At 42.5% G+C, this 20,391-nt stretch overlaps 1 protein-coding gene across 1 annotated transcript in view; it reads right to left on the bottom strand.

Moving 5' to 3' along the window:
• Positions 1-20,391, bottom strand: part of akap6 (A kinase (PRKA) anchor protein 6) — a 142,895-nt gene that overhangs the window by 103,944 nt on the left and 18,560 nt on the right. The window contains exons 9-10 of the mRNA XM_070920560.1: positions 20,131-20,391; positions 9,233-9,355 (exon numbers count right to left, since the gene is read on the bottom strand). Coding sequence (XP_070776661.1) covers positions 9,233-9,355; positions 20,131-20,391 — 384 coding nt within the window. The remainder of the gene's footprint in view (positions 1-9,232; positions 9,356-20,130) is intronic.

Here is a 20,391-nt window from a genome sequence, read left to right as displayed (position 1 = left end):
ATTCTGATTCTTTTCCAGAATAAAGCAAAAAAGACATTGTGGTGATTTAGTTATCTGACAAAAGAAGAAAACACAAAACAGAAAGTGGATATAATGGAGGGACAACATGATAAATGTCATTATTGTAGGATTTGTACAAAACACTCCAAAACCCTTAAAAAAGAATTAAAACCGCCCCCCCCCCCCCCCACCCTGCTGAGCTCCCCTCAGCCTCATGTTGTGTTCATGTCTTTTAGAGAAGCAGCCACTGTGCAGCCCTGCTTCACCTCTGTGGACTCGGCCTGAGACAGTCCTCCGTCTGCAGTGAGGGATAGACGGCCGACTGCATCAGTCAACACATGACAAGGTCAGACCTCCACACCACCAATATTTATGGAGCAGGATACACACAGTGGAGACGGATGGGACACAAAAACACACAGGCCGAGGGTCTGCAGCCAGCGGCAAGGAGCTCCAAGTTTGGGACTTCATCAAGGGAGATGGTGAGCTGCGACTAATGACTCGTTTCATTATCTGATTATTGTTTCAGTTCATTCATTCACCTTTAAAACCGTTGAAATGATAGCTCAATAAAATGATGACATTAAGGACTGCGAGGGTTACAAGCGTGCGGTTGTAGTCCCTCACATTTCAGAGAAAACTAAGACGTGTTTTGAGGGATGCTTTAAAATAATGAAAGACACTGGCAGAGAGGAGTTACGTGACTTAAGTGTTTCTTTATTCGTCTGCATATTCATGAGATAGTTCATAATCACTATGAAGGTTTTTATTTTTGGCCTATTGAATTTACAAAAACCTACAGTACAGCTCTCAGTGAAGCACAGATGTGACCAGTTTAGGTGAAATTATTAGTCATTTAATTGGATTAAGAGATGCATTAAGCTGTTCTGCATTAATATATTGTTTGTTTTGGATAAAGACGTAGCAGCAGATTATACTGCACCGCAAGAGAAGATATCAAGCATTAATGGCAGGTGTCACAGGTTTATAGCTGATGATTTCTGCTTAAAATCAGGTTCACAAAGAGAAGGAAATATAAGGCTGAGCTGGGCAGGAAACTGAACCATCAACCCTGGCAGCGTTAGTGCCTTGCTGCACCCGGTGAGCTGCACCAGACTTCCTCACAAACCTCACACCTCCTAAAGCAGCTTTAACGGATGTGAGCAGATAGTGGTGACACTGTCCCTTACATATTGCATTTCACAGATAAACAATAAAAGATCACTTTGAAAACCAAACCATCAGCTATATCTCTTAACAACGGCCTCAAAAACACATTCATACATCAGTATTATCCAAACAAAACATGACGGCATTCTGCAATCATTACTGCCCCGCATACGTCGTAAATTACTTCAAATCTCACGGCTGATTGAGTAATTTTACAGACTCGGCCGCCACTCTGCCCAACATAATTTCCAGATAAGCTGGTGAAAAACCTCCCAGCTAATAAACATAAAGTACATTTATCAGCGCTACAGAAAACACAGCGTGACTGTCTGCGTCTCTGGGATAGGGCCGGCTGACGTTAGGAATGAATTAGGTTGTGCAGATTAGCCGGGCTATCGGAGAGCGATCGTATTTCAGCGCCTTATTCCACGAGCGATTCGGCTCCGTTTCCTCCGTTTAATATATGGAGAGCATAGAATCGATAAGAGTAGAACAGCCAGCCATCAATCACACGATGATAAGGCATGCAGAGCAGGCTTTTATGCACGTCAGACAGTAGGCGGTAATAAGAGGCTGTGTGTATGTATTTATGTGTCTGAGAAGAGGGCGAAGGAAATAGAGACAGTCAGTGTGACTAGAGAGAAAAGACACGAGGCAACCTGTGTGTGTGTTACAGCATGTACTACTGAGCACAGAAAGACTACACAAAAGTTATGGACGAAACAAAAAGCACACGACGTTTCCTCCGGTGAAAGAGCCATTAGCTGTGACACATTTCATGAACGTGTACGTTCACACAAATGATTCATGCACTTTCTGATCCGACACCGGTCAAGGTTTAGTTCGTTTTAGGCACAAAAGAACTTGGTCAGGGTCAAAGAAAGATCACGGTTTGTGGTGAAATGATTATTTGGATCCTTAGTTGTTATCGCTCTAAAGAAACCAACGTCGACACACAGCTGTGTCTTAAGTCGCATGCTTTGTTGACCCATCTGTCCTCCCTGTCCTCCCTGTCCTCCCTGTCCCCCTGACAACGTCACACTACTTCCACCTTTACTCCTGACAACAGTCGTAATTCACACGGTCTTTGCCTAAATACGCGTGTTTACGTTCATTTTCTCTTTGAAAATGCTTCTGAAGAGCCTGAAATACGTAAGAAGCAGCTTCAAGAGAAGACGCAGCTATGCACCCGCAACAATGAAAGTTAAGGCAAACTAGCAAGAGCCAAAGCAGCTATCAAACTCCTGGAGGAATACTCACCGGAGCCGCCATCTTAGGGAACAGTTACATGACAGCCAGCACAGAAACTACCTTTACATTGATCGCAATATCATCAATGGCCTCAGAAATCCTCCAATCACTAATGATTCATACGTCAACTTGTTATTTTTAATTTAAATTTAAACACGACTTCCGTTTTTCAAATGTGTTTTAGAAAAGTGTATTTGAGCAAAGAAATACTGTAGGAAACCCGGCCGGTGAGTGAGTCTAATCTGCAGGTAACTGACCATCACCTGTGTTGGACGATCGTTGTTTAAAAATCAGCTAAACGGTGGAAGGAGCAGGTGGATTTGGGCATTTCTCAGCGGCTGTGGCCGGTGTCCTAGAACGCCACAACTCTCTGCTCTGATTAACATACACACACAGTGGGCCGAGAGAGCTGCTTCAAAGCCTGAGTGATCAGATTACCTGTTAGCATTAGCATATTAGCCTGGAGCGCAGGGTAGGAAGGCCTCAGAAGCCTACCTAATATCATTTAGCTTTTAGCATTAGCATATTAGCGAGGCACTAAGAGGTGTGCAGCACTGATACTGAGATGACATTGAGGTTTGACATTGAGATTGTGTATTGAGCTGCACTGATCTCTCACACACACACACACACACACACACACACACACACACACACACACACACACACACACACACACACACACACACACACACACACACACACACACACACACACACACACACACACACACACACAGCAGACTGGCTCGGGTTGATGAGACATGATCTGATCAAAGAGTCTTTGTAATAATGATGATCAAATTGTCTCCATTCAGACAGAGCTGAGAGAAACTAGTGTGTTCCCCGAGGTGTGTGTGTGTGTGTGTGTGTGTGTGTGTGTGTGTGTGTGTGTGTGTGTGTGTGTGTGTGTGTGTGTGTGGGGGGGGGGTTCACCCTGGCCTTCTCTCTCTCTCTCTCAGCTTTTATATTAAGAAATAAAATGCACTTCTCTCCCCCCTCTTCATATTTCATCTCTCTCTCACCTGGCTTCCCTCTCTTCCCTCTCTTCCTTCTGAATTGACTTCACACCTCAGTCTTTCCTTTTCTATCTCCCTCCCCCTCTCTTCTTTATGAGTCAGCTCAGACACAGCTGTGTGGCAGTACATTTAAGAAGTGATTGATTGTATGAATGTATGTTTGTATCGTCAGATGACTTTTGACATAATATCATTCTGATTTCTTTGACATCTCAGTGCAGCAGCGGGAATCACAGTTCACCTTGTTAACGGGTAGCATCAATAAGCTGCAATAAAATCGCTGTCGTTCAACTGCAGAAATAGAAAAAATATTTAATTGAGAAAAATTAAATCAGCTGTACTAAAACCAGCGTTGGGCAGTCTCACTGTAAAAGAAACGACATTGCTTTTCTAATTACTCCTGTGAAAACGGTATTAGTGACATTACCTGTCTTCTAACTCTAAACCTCCACACACACGTTGTATTTTCTACATTCAACACATTTTAGTTTAACAAGCAGTCAGCTTTTCTTTTGGTGGTATTACTGACCATCAACCGCTAGCTTAACGTTAGCATAGCAGTGCAGAAGTGAAGCCGCAGGTCTCACATGCTATCCAACTGTGAACAAAACCAGTCCTGAACGTAGGCTGACCAGTAGCTAACGTCAGCTCGCCAGCTAAGAAGACACATCTAAATAAGACCAAAGTGATACCAACCCTCCACCAAACTCCCGCTGAGACAGCCAACAAGCCCGTCTCCAAAATGTCTGAAATCTCCAGAAGTAATAGAGTGTTATTGGGATTATTAACTGCGCTGTAATAACTGGATTTCAAAGAGTAATCCATTACACTATTTGTTACTGAAAAACATGATGTTACTGTAGCGCAAAGATACAGAACAGGTTTAGGCAGCTGAGGCTCAACAGAGCAACAGACTGTCTGTGTCATCCCTGACTGTCGGCTGCGTTGTTTCTTCAAACAAAAGAGAAGAAGAAGAAGAAGAAGAAGAAGAGCTTTAGCCGTTTCCCTGTTCTATAGATGTTCCAGTATGGATGGAGATCTTTACCAAATCAACCTGAAGTGCTCTTGTGGCCGTTTTCACACATAATCTGCATTTTCAGATCTCAGTTGAGTGTGGAGGTAGTCTCAGACCTCCCTCCCTCCCTGTCTCACCTCTTTATCTCTCCCTCTCTCCCCCTCATGTTGCCACCAATAGTGTGTTGCTGCTGGTAATGGGATTCAAAGGCCTGGATCGCCCATCAGACCCAATCAATAGGCCTTTCATTGGCCGCCATCTCTCAGCGCCTCACAAAGAGCAGCCTGTGTGTGTGTGTGTGTGTGTGTGTGTGTGTGTGTGTGTGTGTGTGTCAGCGTCCTCTCGCCTCACTGATCTCCCCGGGGTTCCGGAAAGACCTGTGCTTATTCGCTCCACGCGCCCTAAAACACACATATAGACACAAACACACACACAAATATATATACACACACACACACACACACACACACACACACACACACACACACACACACACGCCAGCTGGACCAAATATTCAATTGGGAGAGCAGCTCCACTCCACCCACTGCTGCCCTGGAGCTGTGTGTGTCTGTGTGTTTGTGTGTCTGTGTGTGTTTATGTGTGTAAGAGAAAGCAATATAGAGAAAGAGAGAGAGAGTAACAGAGTGTGTGAGTATGTGTGTGTGTGTGTGTGTGTGTGTGTGTGTGTGTGTGTGTGTGAGAGAGAGAAATAGAAAACCAAAAACAAAGAGACAGACAGAAGCAAAGAAAACGAACGAATACAACAAAGAGCAGCATCCTAAAAATGACATAAACTATAACTTCGTAAAACTAAAAGCATGATTAAAGGACACGTCTGCTGATCTGAGTTTTTCTTATTGTCAACGAAGTCCATGAAAAGACCAAAACCAGCAGTGAACAGTGTTCTTCCTCTGAGCCATAAAAACGATTAAAAACACATCAGTGTTTCCCTCATCACCATGAACACACACACCGAAGTTTATTTCGACTCCTTTTTAAAAACAAATAACATCACAATTAAATCATAAATCTTAATGGGACTGTTGGTCATCACAGTGGGCTCTAAGAAATTTCCAGTGTCCTTGCTAACGTTGCTTCTATTGTAATTAGAGCCAGCGGAGAAGCATGCTAGCACTCCTGCTAGCTCGGCTACCCCTGTCGCTCACATGACCCTCATGTTGCACATTGTAGTGGTCCCTCAAGAGTCTCCCGGACTCTGTGCAGGCTCTACTTCTTTTTCCTTCGCAGAAGAAGTGCTCATTGTAGCTTTCTGACAGGCAGCTTGAGATATCAGGAGTTAAGTGACCTTTCACACTGTTTACACAGGATTTATCCAGATAAGATATCCAGATAAAGATTGCATGTAAATACCATGTGAACATGGGATCAAAAAGTATTGACTAACACGTTGCCGGGGTTACAGACTTTTTAATTTGTCAACATAAAGAAAAACACTTACATGTATTCATTTGGCAGATGCTTTATAATAAAGAATAACACCAGCCTTATTTATGCTTCGGTATTTAACTGGTTACATTTCGGCGACTAAAGCTTTGGTTAAGGTTAGGGAAAGATTATGGAGTAGATTAAATATTGAAAAAGTCAACAGCGACTTGAAGGATAGGACACGTTGACTTTTTCAACTCAATTTTATACTTTTTCAAAGCCACGACTTTTCCCTCACCTTAGCCAAAGTGTTTTAGCAGCTCAAACCTACCAACACATGGGGCGCAGGACGTGAACCTCTCGAGCTTTGACTCCTTCCTACGACTTTCAAGCAGCATAAAAAATGTCACGCCTCCTGAACTGGAAAAACACTGCCAGTGATCATAATCTAGTCATCGGTTCCATTTCCTCAAAAATGTCTTCGGCAAAGCGAATTAGTAAAACGTAAACACCTTTTGTCAGAGACAGAGCTGGAGAGAGAAACATGAAAAGAAAGGAAAGAGAGATGGATATAGAGACAGACAAAGAGAGAGAGACAGAGAGAGAGAGAGAGAGCCTGTCTCTCTGCAGTAATCAACAAAACACACACACACACACAATTATACACCCAAACACACACTAATAACTACAAAGTGCAAGTGTGACTATCGACGCAGACACACACACACAAACATAGAGTCAGTTAGCTAACACGCTATCAACAGTGTAGCAGTTCAAAGTCCTATTAGCGATGCTTTTTCATCCTCTTTTGCTTTATTTAACGAGACGCGCCAATTAAGAGCCGGCAATTCTAATTGAAGCTAACCGCCGCTAACGTTAGCACTGCTGGCACCCACAACAAAGTCGACACGTGTAAACAAACCAAAAACAAACACACACACAGCAGAAATAAATATCCAGACAAGACAACTTGGTGTGGGTGTGTGTGTGTGTGTGTGTGTGCATGATGCTGTTCTGCAGGGACGGATATGGAGATGCTGATTTGGAAATCTGTCTAGGAACATGCAAATATATGCAAATAGCACCTCTGGGTGTGTGTGTGTGGGTGTGTGTGTGGGTGTGGGTGTGTGTGTGTGTGTGTGTGTGTGCAGCTAAAACACATGCCGACTGTTGTGCATATATGTTTGCATTTGTACGCTTATATGCAAATACTTTGTTTGTTTGGCTTAGTGTGTGTGTGTGTGTGTGTGAGTGTGTGTGCGTTCACACACAGCATTGTGCATCAATCGGTTTTTACATTGATATGTGATTGTGTGCGTGTGTTCATGTCTCATTTCCTTGTACTCCTGAATGCATTTTTGATTAGTGCTGCTCTGTGTGTGTGTGTGTGTGTGTGTGTGTGTGTGTGTGTGTGTGAAGCCCATATGTTTGCCATAAAGAGTGTGAGTAATTGCCAAAGTGCTTCTCATCTGTGTGTGTGTGTGTGTGTGTGTGTTCATATACAGTGATGCAGAACTGACTGATCTATAGGCGCTTGATTGTTTCAGAGGTGTGTGTGTGTGTGTGTGTGTGTGTGTGTGTGTGTGTGTGTGTGTGTGTGTGTGTGTAAATTAGAGAACCACAGGAAGACCGTTGCTATTTAGCAGAATAAAGAAATGAATATAGAGAGAAAAAAAGAAGAGAAGAAGAAAGAAAAAAGGGCAGATGGTCAGAAAATAACAAACAGATAAAATGGCGCGAGAAGGAAAGCGAGAGAGTAAAACAGAAGGAGGACGAGAAAGAGATGAAAGATGAAAACAAATTGGAACAAAAAAAGAGAAATCAGGATAAAAGCAGAGAAGATGAAATGAGAGACAGTCTGCGTTCATTCCAGTGTTTGTGTGTTGGTCCCTCTCTAACGTCATCGCTCTGTGCTGGCAGGACGCAGCAACCGCTGACCTTTGACCTCTCATCTGAACCTCATACTGCGGTTCCTCACCACCTCTACAACGTTCATATTCAAACATATAAAACACATCCTGTGACAATATCCAGTAAATATACTTTTACACACACACAGTCTGTAATATATAAACACTTCACACCTCATATATACGCCATGTGAGGATGTACTCTAACGTTTTGGACTCAGGAAATGATTCAAAGGGTGAACTGACAGCCACCAATCAGACTCCTCCAAGAATGTGTGCGTTTGTTTTGTTCCAAGTGATATCTCTGGCGCCGACACTCAGCCATCTCCACATGTTTTGTGTTGTGGAGCCTCTTCCTCCTCTCGTCAGAGGCGTCACGGCTGTATTTCTTGTTCTTGGCTCTGTGGGAATTCAGAGCTACTGAAAACGCTTAAATTAAATGTTTGTATCGACATACGTGTCCAATAAAGTTGATCCTGATCCAGGAGCAGCGCCACCCTCAAAAATCAAGTCATCCCTATCTGCCATTAGTATTTTTTACTGATAATACTACTAGCAGGTACTTTAAAATGGTGGATTAGTGTTTAGTCTTAAATGTGGACACATGTAGTGGCGTGTTAGCCACTTCCTACAACAGCTACTTAGTTACTGAACAACCTCTGAATGATCTTCTCAATAAAACTGGTGATAAGCTCTTACTTCAAACATGCTGGCTTCTTAGGAGGTGAAGTTAAACGCATGAGTTTCTGGTGGATAACTCACATGATTTGAACTTTACTCGTTTATGAAAGGGAGTCATTAACAATGATTCACTCACATGTGACATATGAGGCTCACTTTACAGGCCACAGAGATTCTCCATAAAGATACTCAGCTTTTTGATCTTCTTTCACTCACACGCTTTGATCACATCGTGTGTTAGAGACGACCAGCAAGCAGTGATTTGGTGATTTCTACATTTCTAAATTTGTGCACCTTGTGGCAGTGTAGTGTGTTGTTTGTACTACACACCATACGAACACAGACAGAGTTAATAAATCTGGTTCTGCATCTGAACTGTTCTGAAAGGAAGCAGATTTATGTTGACTTCAGTTGAGCGACAGCGTTGCTTTTAGTGGAGAACCTGCACAATAGAGAGTTCAAACAGGTGGCAGTGGTGTGTGTGTGTGTGTGGGGGGGGGGGCACATCCATATGCATGTATGCAAATACGTGTTCATACAAGGGTGTGTGCAGTGTGTGTATAGACATGTGATGCACAAAAACACTCATGTACATTTATTCCTAAATGTATATGAGCTTTGACAGTGTGTGTGTTTGTGTGCTATTGTACGTGTATCTTTGTGAGGACCTTTACAGAGGTCCTCACCTCTTGAGGGTTCAGACTTTGTTGAGGTTAGAGTCAAATAAAGGTTTCTGTGAGGGGTTAAGGAATGTATTATGTTAATGAGGGTGTGTGTGTCTGCATGCATGTGTGTTCTCACCAGGTGTGTGTCCAGGTACACCCTCAGGCTCTCCAGCTCCTGTCTGGGCTGCGTCCAGTTTTCTGTGCTGTCCAGCGACTCCTGCAGCCACGAGATGAACCCGTCCAACTGCTGCACGAAACACTGGGGACGAGACAGGCAGAGGGACAGAGAGAGAGAGAGAGAGAGAGAGGATTTAGTCAGATGATTTAAAAGATAAATAAATAATAGCATGAATAAACACGGCTGTCCAGAGCCTGCTGGAGTCACATCAAAACACGACACACATGCAAAACTCTGCAGAGGATGGAGAGAGTGAGAGGAAGAGTTCAGAAAAGAGGGATATAAGAAGAAAAACGAGAAAAATAACAGAAAATAGAACAAAATAAATCGGTAGTCAGAATAAAAAATGTTGAGTCGAAGGAAAAAACATAAAAACAAGAAAGCAAGAAATCCAACAGGTAAAGGTTTGCAGCAGGGAGAGAGAGTGAAAAGCAACAGATTGGAAGGAGGAGAGGACGAGAGGATAAGAAAAGGATAAAACACTGGGAAGGAGAGGAGGAGCGGCTGGACGGGGTTTCAGAGCTGATTCCAGATGAATTGATTCAAGGACAGAAAGAGAACAAAAACGAGAAATGCAGGTAAACACACATTAGGATAAACACAGAGGGATGAGAAAATAGACAGATAGAGCCAGAGATACAGGGAGGGAAATAAAGGAGGATAAAAAACAGACAATAAAGGACTGAGAGAGAGAGAGAGAGAGAGAGAGGAGGGCAGAATAAAAAGAGAAGAGACTGAAAAATAGATGACGAAAGACGAGAGTCAAAGAAAGAAAACAAGAGACAGTTGGACACATAGACAGGGAGGGAGACGTGTTGGAAACAAACACATCCAGAAAATAAATAAATAAAAACGGCAAAGGGAAAGAGGAGGAATATGATGTGAAAAGAAGTAGAAAGATAGAAAAAGAAAACAGAACAAGGTGGAGAGACAACAAGAGACAGAGAGAGGAGAGGAAAGAAGAAAAGACAGAGAAAAGGAGTATGAAAAACAAGAAAATCAGACAGAGTGAGAACGAGGGAGAAAGACAGAGATAAAGAGAGAGAGGGAGACATGAGATATGAGAAAGGGATGAAAAAGGCTGAGATAGAGTGATGAAGATGACAGTAGAGAGCTGAACATGTACGTCTCCATCACTGGCAAGCTGCCCTTCATAAGAGCACACAGACAGACACACAGAGGAGAAGAAGAAGAAGAAGAAGAAGAAGAAGAAGAAGAGGAGAGGAAAAACAACAGAGGGAGAGAAGAAGAGCGCTCGTTGCTTGGTGGATAGCTACTGCCATCTACTGGCTGAGAGGAGCATTAATGAGGAGAAACGGAAAAACCTCCACCTGAAACGTATTCATCCGACTCAGACAAAACATTTAAATCACGTTTAATTGTATGAAAACAACATTTACTAATTTACTGATTTATTTTTGGTCTAAAATGTTGGAAGAATCACTAGAAGATCAGGAGACTCCATGTGAAGAAGTATGTGATCCAGTATTGCTTTCTGCCGTTAAACCCCCTTCACTCCTGAAGAGGAGCCGAGGAGACAGCTTAAAGGAGGAGTTTAAACCTTCAGACACCAAGGAGAGATGGAGGTGAAGAAGAAGAAAGAAAGGGAGGTGGACGCGAAAGGAGGAGATAACACTTGAAGCGAAGATCAGAAAAAGAGAAGAAACAGCTTTAAAGTGTTTAAAGTCATTTTAGAGACAAAACAAAAGAGAGGAGAAAGATTAAAGATGTTTCAGAGGAGCAGGCGTTGTTGTGTCTGCACACCAACAGCCTGTTAAATAAGAGACAATCAATGTGTCTCACTCTTCAATGTGAAATCAACATTTACTACTATTTGAAAAGAACAATCAAACACGTCAGTTGTGCAATATATTCACTACATCTTCTTTATAACGCTATAAACTCTACAAATGCCAAAGTAAGACATTGTGGTTTTAGCAGCAGGTAGCATTGGAGCTACGTGTTGACCAACAACCGCTGGACGCAGCATCTCAAAGACCCCGTCCACAGTCGGGTTTCAAGGTCTGATACGAGACACAGCGTGGACATAAGAGACCTTGAGAGAGGTGTATATTTGGGGCTGATATTGATCTACAGAAATTGTGGTTTGACTGCAAACAAGCATATTTTGCAAAATGAAGATTCCTCAGACTCCTTCTTACGTCTACGATTATTCCTCCTACGTTCTCTTTGCCTCCGTGTTGTAAACACTACGAATCTGAGAAAATACCAAACACCGTTTGAATGAAACGTAATGATTTCTTAACCAACATAAGTTGGAGATGTTTTTAATGAACGCATCTGCACAACGTGCATAGACAACATCGTTGAAACTAAAGCATGATTAGCACTGACGAACACTGACCAATAACAATGTTCAAACAAATCACCATCACAAACATGATGTTTCCTGATCAGCCGTCCGAAAAACGACTTGGATGACTTTAGGGAAAGATGGTGGTCATGGCTGAAAGAAACCAAAGCTGACCGTCGGCAGGCAACAGGAAGTGGACAGAGGAACCAGGAAGTGGTTTCCGAGTCACACGCTTTGTCGACCCGTCCGTCCATCTCAACCTCCTTCCTACAAAGTTTTGTCGCTCCATAATAACGTCACACTGCTTCCATCTTAGCTTTGATCTCTGAAGGTCCTTGTCAGTTATTAGTTACTGTAGCTTATATTTATGAATTTGAACAAATGACTTGTGGAGTCATTTTTCCTGTGAACAATAAGACTAAGAAGTATCTCTAAAAACACGTTCACAAAATTATAATGTATTCAGCAAATAATATAAAATAGAAAACTACTTTTTTTATTTGTATTTATTAAATTAAATCTATAGTCAATCTTGTTAAACCCTGTATGCATAGTTTTACAAACTGTAATTATAATGTAGCATCTGTTGTATATATTATATATATTCTGTGGTTTCAGTTGGATCACTGCAGGCAGAGTTACTTCCACAGAGAGAAGCTCTACGAACACAAGCGCACAAAGGTCAGCGCAGAGCTGCAACCTGAATTTTATGTAGTCTGGATACAATCCAGCTGCAAAGAGCGTGTGAGCTACACAAAGAGACAGAGAGGAAAGTCATTTACATAAAACTGAAGACATACAACAACGTGAGCTCTAAAATTCATTCTTTCCACTCAGACCTCAAACATCCCGTCTGAATAACAAGTGTAACTGTGACTGCAGATCATCAAGAAGACAATTCTAATATTTCATACATCCAGCGTTGTTTTCATATCTTTCACTGAGAGCCATCTAGAAAACTAATGGCAGAGTGAAGGAGGCTGCGGCGAGAAGGTAAATCTGATGGAAATTACTTGCCACATGTGTGCATCCATGCTTACACCTCGCCTACAAATCGCTGCATCGAATCTGTACGTGTGTGTGCGTCTTCATACGGGGATAGGTGTGCTGTAATGATCAAATGTGTGTTTGTGCACATCGTATATGCTTCAATAGTGTCTGTGTGTTTGTGTATGATTAGAAAGTGTGTGTGTGAGATACAAACCTTGACCGATTGAGCGGCAGTATGTTAATTACAACCGTGAACCTTAAAAAAATAAAAAAAACATCGATATGATTCCGTCCATCTCTCCGCCGCTCGTTATGGAGGAGAGATGGAAATCAAAAGTATTGATGAGAGGAGAGGAAGAGAAGAGGGGGGAGTGTAGGAGGAAGAGCATGAGAGGTGAGGAATGGCGAGGGAAGGAAAGGAGGGGGAGGAAAGAAGAGAGGAAATGGGACGAGAGGGAAGGAAAGGAAAAGCACGGAGAGGAGCAGAGGAAAGGAAAGAAGGCTAGAGGGAAGGAAAGGAAAAAGAAAGGCAAGGATGAGAGGCAGACTAAAGGAGGTGAGGAAAGGAGGTGAGGAAACGAAAGATAAATGGACAGAATGGTTAGAGGAAAGAAAAGGAAAAAAAGATGAGAGCATAAGGGATGAAGGAGTAAAGGTGAGATGAGGAACAGATGATGAGGAGTATGAGAACATGAGAAGGAGAGAAGAAACGAGGTGAATAAGAGAGAAGAAGAGGAGAGCGGAGGACAGAGGAGGAAGAGGATGTACTAGTGAACAGCAGCAGAGGGAGCGGCGTTGGTTTGGATATCGACCAGCATGCACTGGGCTGCTTACGGCTGCTTTGATGTCTCTAAACCAGTGAGGCTCCTGAGGGGCAGAACGGCCTGCTGGGAGCTGAAACGCCTGATCTGATCCTCTGCCGCCTGGATAACCGCTCTGATATCTGCTTCATCTCTTCCTCCTGTGGTTCGGCTCTTCACCGCTGGATAATTACCGTTCAGCTGACGGGGCTTTCTGAAGGACGACGCTGATAGATTTGGACTCAAACTCCCGACAGACGATGTTTGGCTTCTATGATTAATATGTTACACGCGATGGGCCTGATTCTTACGCGCCAGAGCTCAAGACAAACAGTATAACTGCAGAAAGTGAGAGCAGCAACGGTTGCTCAAACGTTTATTATCTTAATTATTGCTGTAAATTCTCAAAAAACATTTTTTAAATAATCATCAAAGCTGGACAGAAACACTGAGGCAGGGTGGAAATAGCTGCACTCCAACGTGGAGCGAGGCCAGCGTGACATATCAGAGTTGGTGTATCCGATAAGTAACAACAAACTAGGTTTGAATTTACTAACAGCGTCAACGTTACAGAGTTTGTCCACCAGAGAGCACTGACTGTAAAATGTCTCCCTCAGTAAATTTCTTGGTTACAGTAAAAAATAAATCAATAAATAAAACTAAAGGATTAGTATGAAGATTGTTTGTTTACGTTTCGTGTAATAAACTGGTCGATATGGCGATTTTTTTACACTTACAAATATTGATATTAGTATCAGCCTCATCAGGCTTTATTTCAATGGCTCATGTGGTAATTTCAGAATAATGTTCATTTTCACAGAAACAACTTCCATCGGTACAACAATTTTCACATTAAAAGCCCTTCTGGAAATCTCCACAGTTGGGTATGTTTTCAATGGTTTCTCCACAAACCACATCGAAACCAGTCAGTAACCGTATTGTTTGTCTGGTAAAAAGAACAAATAAAATCCCACACAGAGGGAAGATACTGCGTCCATGTGTGTGTTTAACAGGTAAACATAGAGAGTGTTTTTTAATCCAAAGGAATGCTTTTTGCCAATGAAGTAAATAAAGGCCAATGTTTGAGAATTTACTGTATTTCAAAATATGAAGCTCTTTTTTGTGGTGCTTATCTTGAGTCTGGTGTCTGTTTGTACTGCTGATGAGACATGGTGATGAGACATGGTGATGAGACATGGTGATGACATGCCTTGGTTGTCCACTAAGTTTATTCAAGTCAAGACAAGTCAAAGCTTTCTGTTGTAATCTGTCCAAATCACACATATTATATGAAAAAGACCTTACATGCTAGCATTGTTATCATGCTAGCTGTTATCTGTGAGCTAATAGATTGCTTGAGGCTAACAGACTCTGGCTTTGGTGGAAAATGCTAAGAGTTTTGGGATGACTGAGGCAGCACCTGGTGAAGGTAAAGACCAGAACTACATTTAAAGTGGTGAATTTTCTGTGCAGGGTTCCAAAAACATTTTGGGGGATTGAGGTGAGGCAGCTAATTTCCACAGCAGGCTGAGTTATTAGTTTGACTACGTGAACATGTCACACCAAACATTGTACACTGCTGGGCCGAAATGAAAGAACTCGAGGGGACGAAAGTTTGATTGGAAATTCATTCAAATCAATTTTAATAGAAAACATGGAACCTGTGCGGATGATTTTTGGGGACAGGACTGCAGCTCCCACAAACACATTCATTTCTTTTTATTTACTTATTTTAAAACTTGAATTTGCTTCAGGTGAAAATCCATAGAAAGAAAGAGAGAAAGGAGAGAGAGACAGGAGAGAGAGACAGGAGAGAGAGACAAGGCCGTCCGTCACACCTGACTGCGTCCCTGAGATCATCCCTGGGAGACCCCTCCACTACCAGCTGTCTGTTGCCGTGGGGATAGAGTCATCTCCAAAGCCCCACAATGTTAAAGTATACTAATAATAATCAATCACACACACACACACACACACACACACACACACACACACACACACACACACACACACACACACACACACACACACACACACACAGCTGCTGGTATTGTTTTATTTTACTGGAAGAGTTTCAGTTTAACTTTAAGTGATTATGATGGTTGGACTCTCTTGTGTGTGTGCACAGTGTACAGTGCATATATGAATATATTAAATATAATAAATATTTAACATATTCTATATACACAGACCTGTCTGCTGGCCTGTCTTTCTCTCTTGATTGTATATTCTCTGCATCTCTGTGACAGAATGCATGTCACTGTACAAAACTGCATTGGAAAATGATTCATTTTAACAACTTACTTTACTCACTCAAGTAAGCTCAACTGGTTTCAGTGTTTCGAGTGTCTGCAAGTTGGTGATGTTTGCTTCAACAAAAATCCCAGAAAGAAATTAAACTGCACACAACAACAAACAAAAAATATAAATCTGCAGCGGACGTTAACTATGTTGTATATATATATTATACATGTGATAGTGTTATAAATAAACATTTCTAACACTGAAAAAGTGGACGTCACTTTGCATTACAGAGATGAAAGAATTCCCTGTCTGGCTTCTGTGGAGAGTTTTATTGCCATAAAAGCTCCATGAATTAAATTATTTTTCTGAGGCCTCTGATTGCAGCAACTCAGTGTTTTTACATGAAAGTCACTTTATAGATCAGTTACCAACACTTTCAACTCAGAAATATCTTTATCTACCTCCTGATCTACCACCCTTATCAGTAGAAATGTTGACCCTGTATTTTATATGAGCTTAGTTTTTGAATCATGAAGTGTTGACCTACTGAGTGAATCAAAGTTCATACATAGTTTCTGCATCTCTGTCTGTCAGCTTTACCTTCTCCTTAACCTGTTAATCTATAGAAACACAAAAGAGAGAAGAGAATAACACCCTTCTTCCTCCTCTTCCTCCTCTCTCTTATTTTCCTACCCTCTCTGCTGTCGGTGAGCGTCCCTGCCCCCCCGCCGGGCCAATCAGACGAGTGTTGATCTGAGTCTGTTGTCTGTCTGTCTCCCACTGCTCGCAGATAGGCCGGCGTGCCGCAGAGCCGCCAAACACACAGACACCTCACACTGAGGACGCCGACGCCGGCCCAGACAGCACATACAAAGTGATCACATGACACGCAGGACGCTTATCTAACTCACGGACTGATTCTCTGTCTGCTTGTATTTAGTTTAGTTTTGTTTCCAGGAAATTTCAATGCAGGAGTCATGTCCCATACAGCGCAATTAGGAACTTTGGGCTCCGTGTATGTACGTTTCCCGGTCTCATAAACTTTCATGAAACAAGCTGCGGGTTTACGTGATGCGGACACAAATTATGTGAGGATCTGTTCCAACATTACAAATGAGGAGGTCAAGGTCAAGACAACAGCGTCTAGACGGTCAAAAGGGGGAGAAAAGGTCTGGAATAAAATATTCATGTCCAACAGCAAAGACAGAGGGAAGAACTCAGAAACAGAAAGAAAGGGTAAAGGACTAATAGGGGGGAAGGTTAAAACAAGAAATACTTTAATCAAAATAAATGTTTCTGATTATGTTTTAAGACAAAGTTTGGTTTACAAAGTGCAGTTTAACTTGTGAGAGATCATGCAACTACACCATGAAAAGATTTTCACTTAGCCAACAGCTACAGCTACATCAAGTCCAGGCTGCATTCCTAGTCGTTCTCCCAGTAGAAAACACTGGTTTGAGGGTGAACTTGGAGGTGAAAATAAACGTCTGCATCTATCCGGATCTATTCGACTGACAGCGCTTGGAACTGATTTCCTCTCCCATAAGGTTCAGATATGAGATTCTATTACATTACTCAGTTCTTCTCACCTCCTACAACAAACACGAGTCCTTCTCCCCCGAGGAGACGCGACTTCCTGGACAGGTTTTTTTTCTGCTCCACAAGTGTCTCTCCTCCCTGGACAGATGATGTTTCCATTCTATGTTATTCTGCTCTGTTGTATTCAGTAGAGAGTCTCTGCGGAGAGACAGAATGTCATCCTCCACACTGAGACTCTCCTTCTCCTCTCTTCACTTCCTCAATTAGGCAGCTCATCCATCGCCATGATTACATGCTGCTAATTAAGCAGCTAATCAGCTAATTACCCAGGAGCAGAGAGGAACGAGGAGTGTGTGAGAGTGTGGTTAACACAAGGTGTCATGTGTGACACAGCAGAGAATCATCCTGGTAGTTTTTATGCATTTTGTTTTATATTTCAGCATTTCTTTGGGAACGTTCACTATTTGTTAATGCTAATTTATAAATGTCTGTTTATTTCCGTAATCCTTGGGGGTTAAATATTTTACAAGATAGCAATTAAAGACCCGTCTCGTCTGCTCAGATGCTCAGTATATATGGATCTGAATCCATAGACATCAGCTCCAAACTCAGTACTTTACATGTTGGTGTTGCACTGGGGCTCACATGAACAGCGTTTTTTTACACTGACCACATGAACACTGGACTGAAACACTGAGCGCCAGAGGGGCTCTGAATGATTCAGGGGAAGCTGAACGTGCCGGGGATTATATATACTTATTGTGTCTGAGACGTTCAGGGCACGCTATGAGGGCGGCTGCAAAATTTCTACCAGCATCCGACTAATCAGAGACACTGCTTTTACGAGGGAAACCAATTTCTTGCTTGTGGTTGGTCCCCAGAGCTGTTTCTGCTGCTGACGATGACATTTTACAGATGAGGAAAAGACTACTGACTATAAATGCCTTATTATTTTATAGTGATGTATTATAATCATTTCATGTTGAATAAGAGAAAATGAGAATAAGTGTGTTTCAGCTCTAAAGGCCTAAATGAATAACAATCAGTGAGTAAGAAGGTGAAACAGAGGGATGGTTAAAACTGAGAAAAGGAGGAATGTCAATCACATTCAGTGTATGTTAACAATGAATACACAGCAAAATGTTGTCACTTTCAACACTTCAACACAACAGCATTACTTTATAATAAGTCACTGAGAGAGACGTGGTGACCATGAAACTGACTACTGATTACACCTGAACACTGTCTGCCTTCTGGTTTCCTGGGGTGAGTTGGTATCAGCGAGACACAATGAGGTGCTTTGATATTTCAATAAATAATGGATTCATCTCAGTCTTCAGTCTTTTCATATTTCAGGACACCTCAAAATGTATTATGTCATAAAATAATACCATCTTGGGTGTGAAAATGTCCCCAATATCAGCAGTTGGAACAGGAAGATAGACACGTGATTATACTGTCAAAAAAAAATGTTTTCCCGAACTTTTACTACTTAAGAAAAAAAAGAAAGAAAATTTAAGACGTTGAAGAAAGAAAGAAAAGCAGAGATTCCCCACATGGACTTCTGTTTGTCAGACCGCTTTAAATAGGGATCAGAATATGTCCACAACACGAAAGGACAGAGATAGCGAAAAAGCAGGGGACAGCTTTGACATTTCATCAGTCAAATCATCATTAACTCTGAATATTAATGCGAGCTATCTGATTTGAATTTGGGAATGTGGACGTAGTTTGACGAGGGGATCAAAACCACGGCCTTCCGGGTCACTGATCCCTACTTCCAAGGACGTCCCGTCACACGGGCGGGCCTTTAATTCACAGATTGATCCTGGCGTGTCCCGACCATCCTCACTGATAATCTTATTACAGCGGGCTGATCCTGTCTGTGGGCTCCTGACCCGGCTAACACCAGATAAGACAGATATGCTGAACTTCATTGATCCCTGAGGGGAAACTGGGATGTTACAGCTGCAAAGTAAAATGTAGCTGGGGGAGTAGAAGGTGTTCAGAATTAGAATATTAAGGCAATAAATGAGAGAGAGTGAAATAAACGTGAATAAAATAAAACAATAAAAAATATTAGAGGAGGCGGCAGAGCATCTTTATAGCGCTAATTAAAACGAGGAGCTACGAGGAGAATGAATCCCCTGAGCTATTGACATTTCGCCATATTCGATATGACAGATATGACTGATTAGTTCACCGGGCAGTCTCATCAATAATCTGCCTGCCAATCAAACGTGACCTTTAGAAGTGAGGTGATGAATTAACGGGGCCACGGGACAATCCGATAGGAGCCCTCCAATCCATCAAGACGGCTGCAGCGATGGAAGAAAAGCACCGGCGTCGTGGTGATTTTGGTGCGACTCGTCGTCCTCTGTCAGTACAGGGATTTGTCTAATGGTTCTGCTGCAGAAACATGCTAAAACAGCTCAAACAGGAGTCCAGGTACAGCGGTTTCAAGTGACGTAAAGCACCTTCTGACAGCCATACTGGAGGTCCAGTGCTCTTACTGCAGGTGAGGCGGCAGGCTGGACGTACAAAGTTGAGATCGCTGTTGGCATCCTGGTTCCTACCAACAGTCAACATTGGTTTCTTTTGACCATGACAGCAAACAAAGTATTTTTGTGCCTAAAGCTAAACTAAGTAAACCTTAACGATGCCGATTTTTGGTTTCAGAAGGCACAGATAAACAATGCCAGTATCAGAAAACCCTCATATGGGTTGTTTTGGAAGACAAACAACATCATTTGTTGTTTAGTTTGGGGGGGCTTGTGGTTTGAAGTAGAGGCAGGCTGCCTTACCTGAAATAAAGACTACCTCCACTAGCGTCAGAAGAAATTACTACAGTTTTATGAAATTAAAGCAGACCATCGCCACTAGCAAGTTTCCTAGGGGAAGAAATGCCTTGACAACAGAGAGAAAGAGAAAGGAGGACAGAGACAGACAGACAGGAGGACTGTCGTTACCTCTATCTTCTTCCAGACATCGGGGTCTTTGTCTCGACTCTGAATGTCCTCCATCAGCTGGTGCACCAGGAACACACCTCCATGCACGTCCACCGAGGACCCTGTCAGCTGCAGGCGGCGGTCCGCAGACCTCCGTCCCTCCTCTTCTTCAGACTGCAGGTCACTCAGCGGACCAGACTCGATGCTTTCGTCCAATGATGGAGCAATATCACTGGAGGAGGTGGTGCTCAAGCGGCTGACCAGGTTACGTCTGTAAGGAAG

The sequence above is a fragment of the Enoplosus armatus genome, chromosome 15 (genome assembly GCF_043641665.1).
Source record: "Enoplosus armatus isolate fEnoArm2 chromosome 15, fEnoArm2.hap1, whole genome shotgun sequence".
Lineage (NCBI taxonomy): Eukaryota > Metazoa > Chordata > Actinopteri > Centrarchiformes > Enoplosidae > Enoplosus > Enoplosus armatus.
Note: the sequence above shows the minus strand (reverse complement) of the source record. Positions and strands in the feature narration are given on the sequence as shown.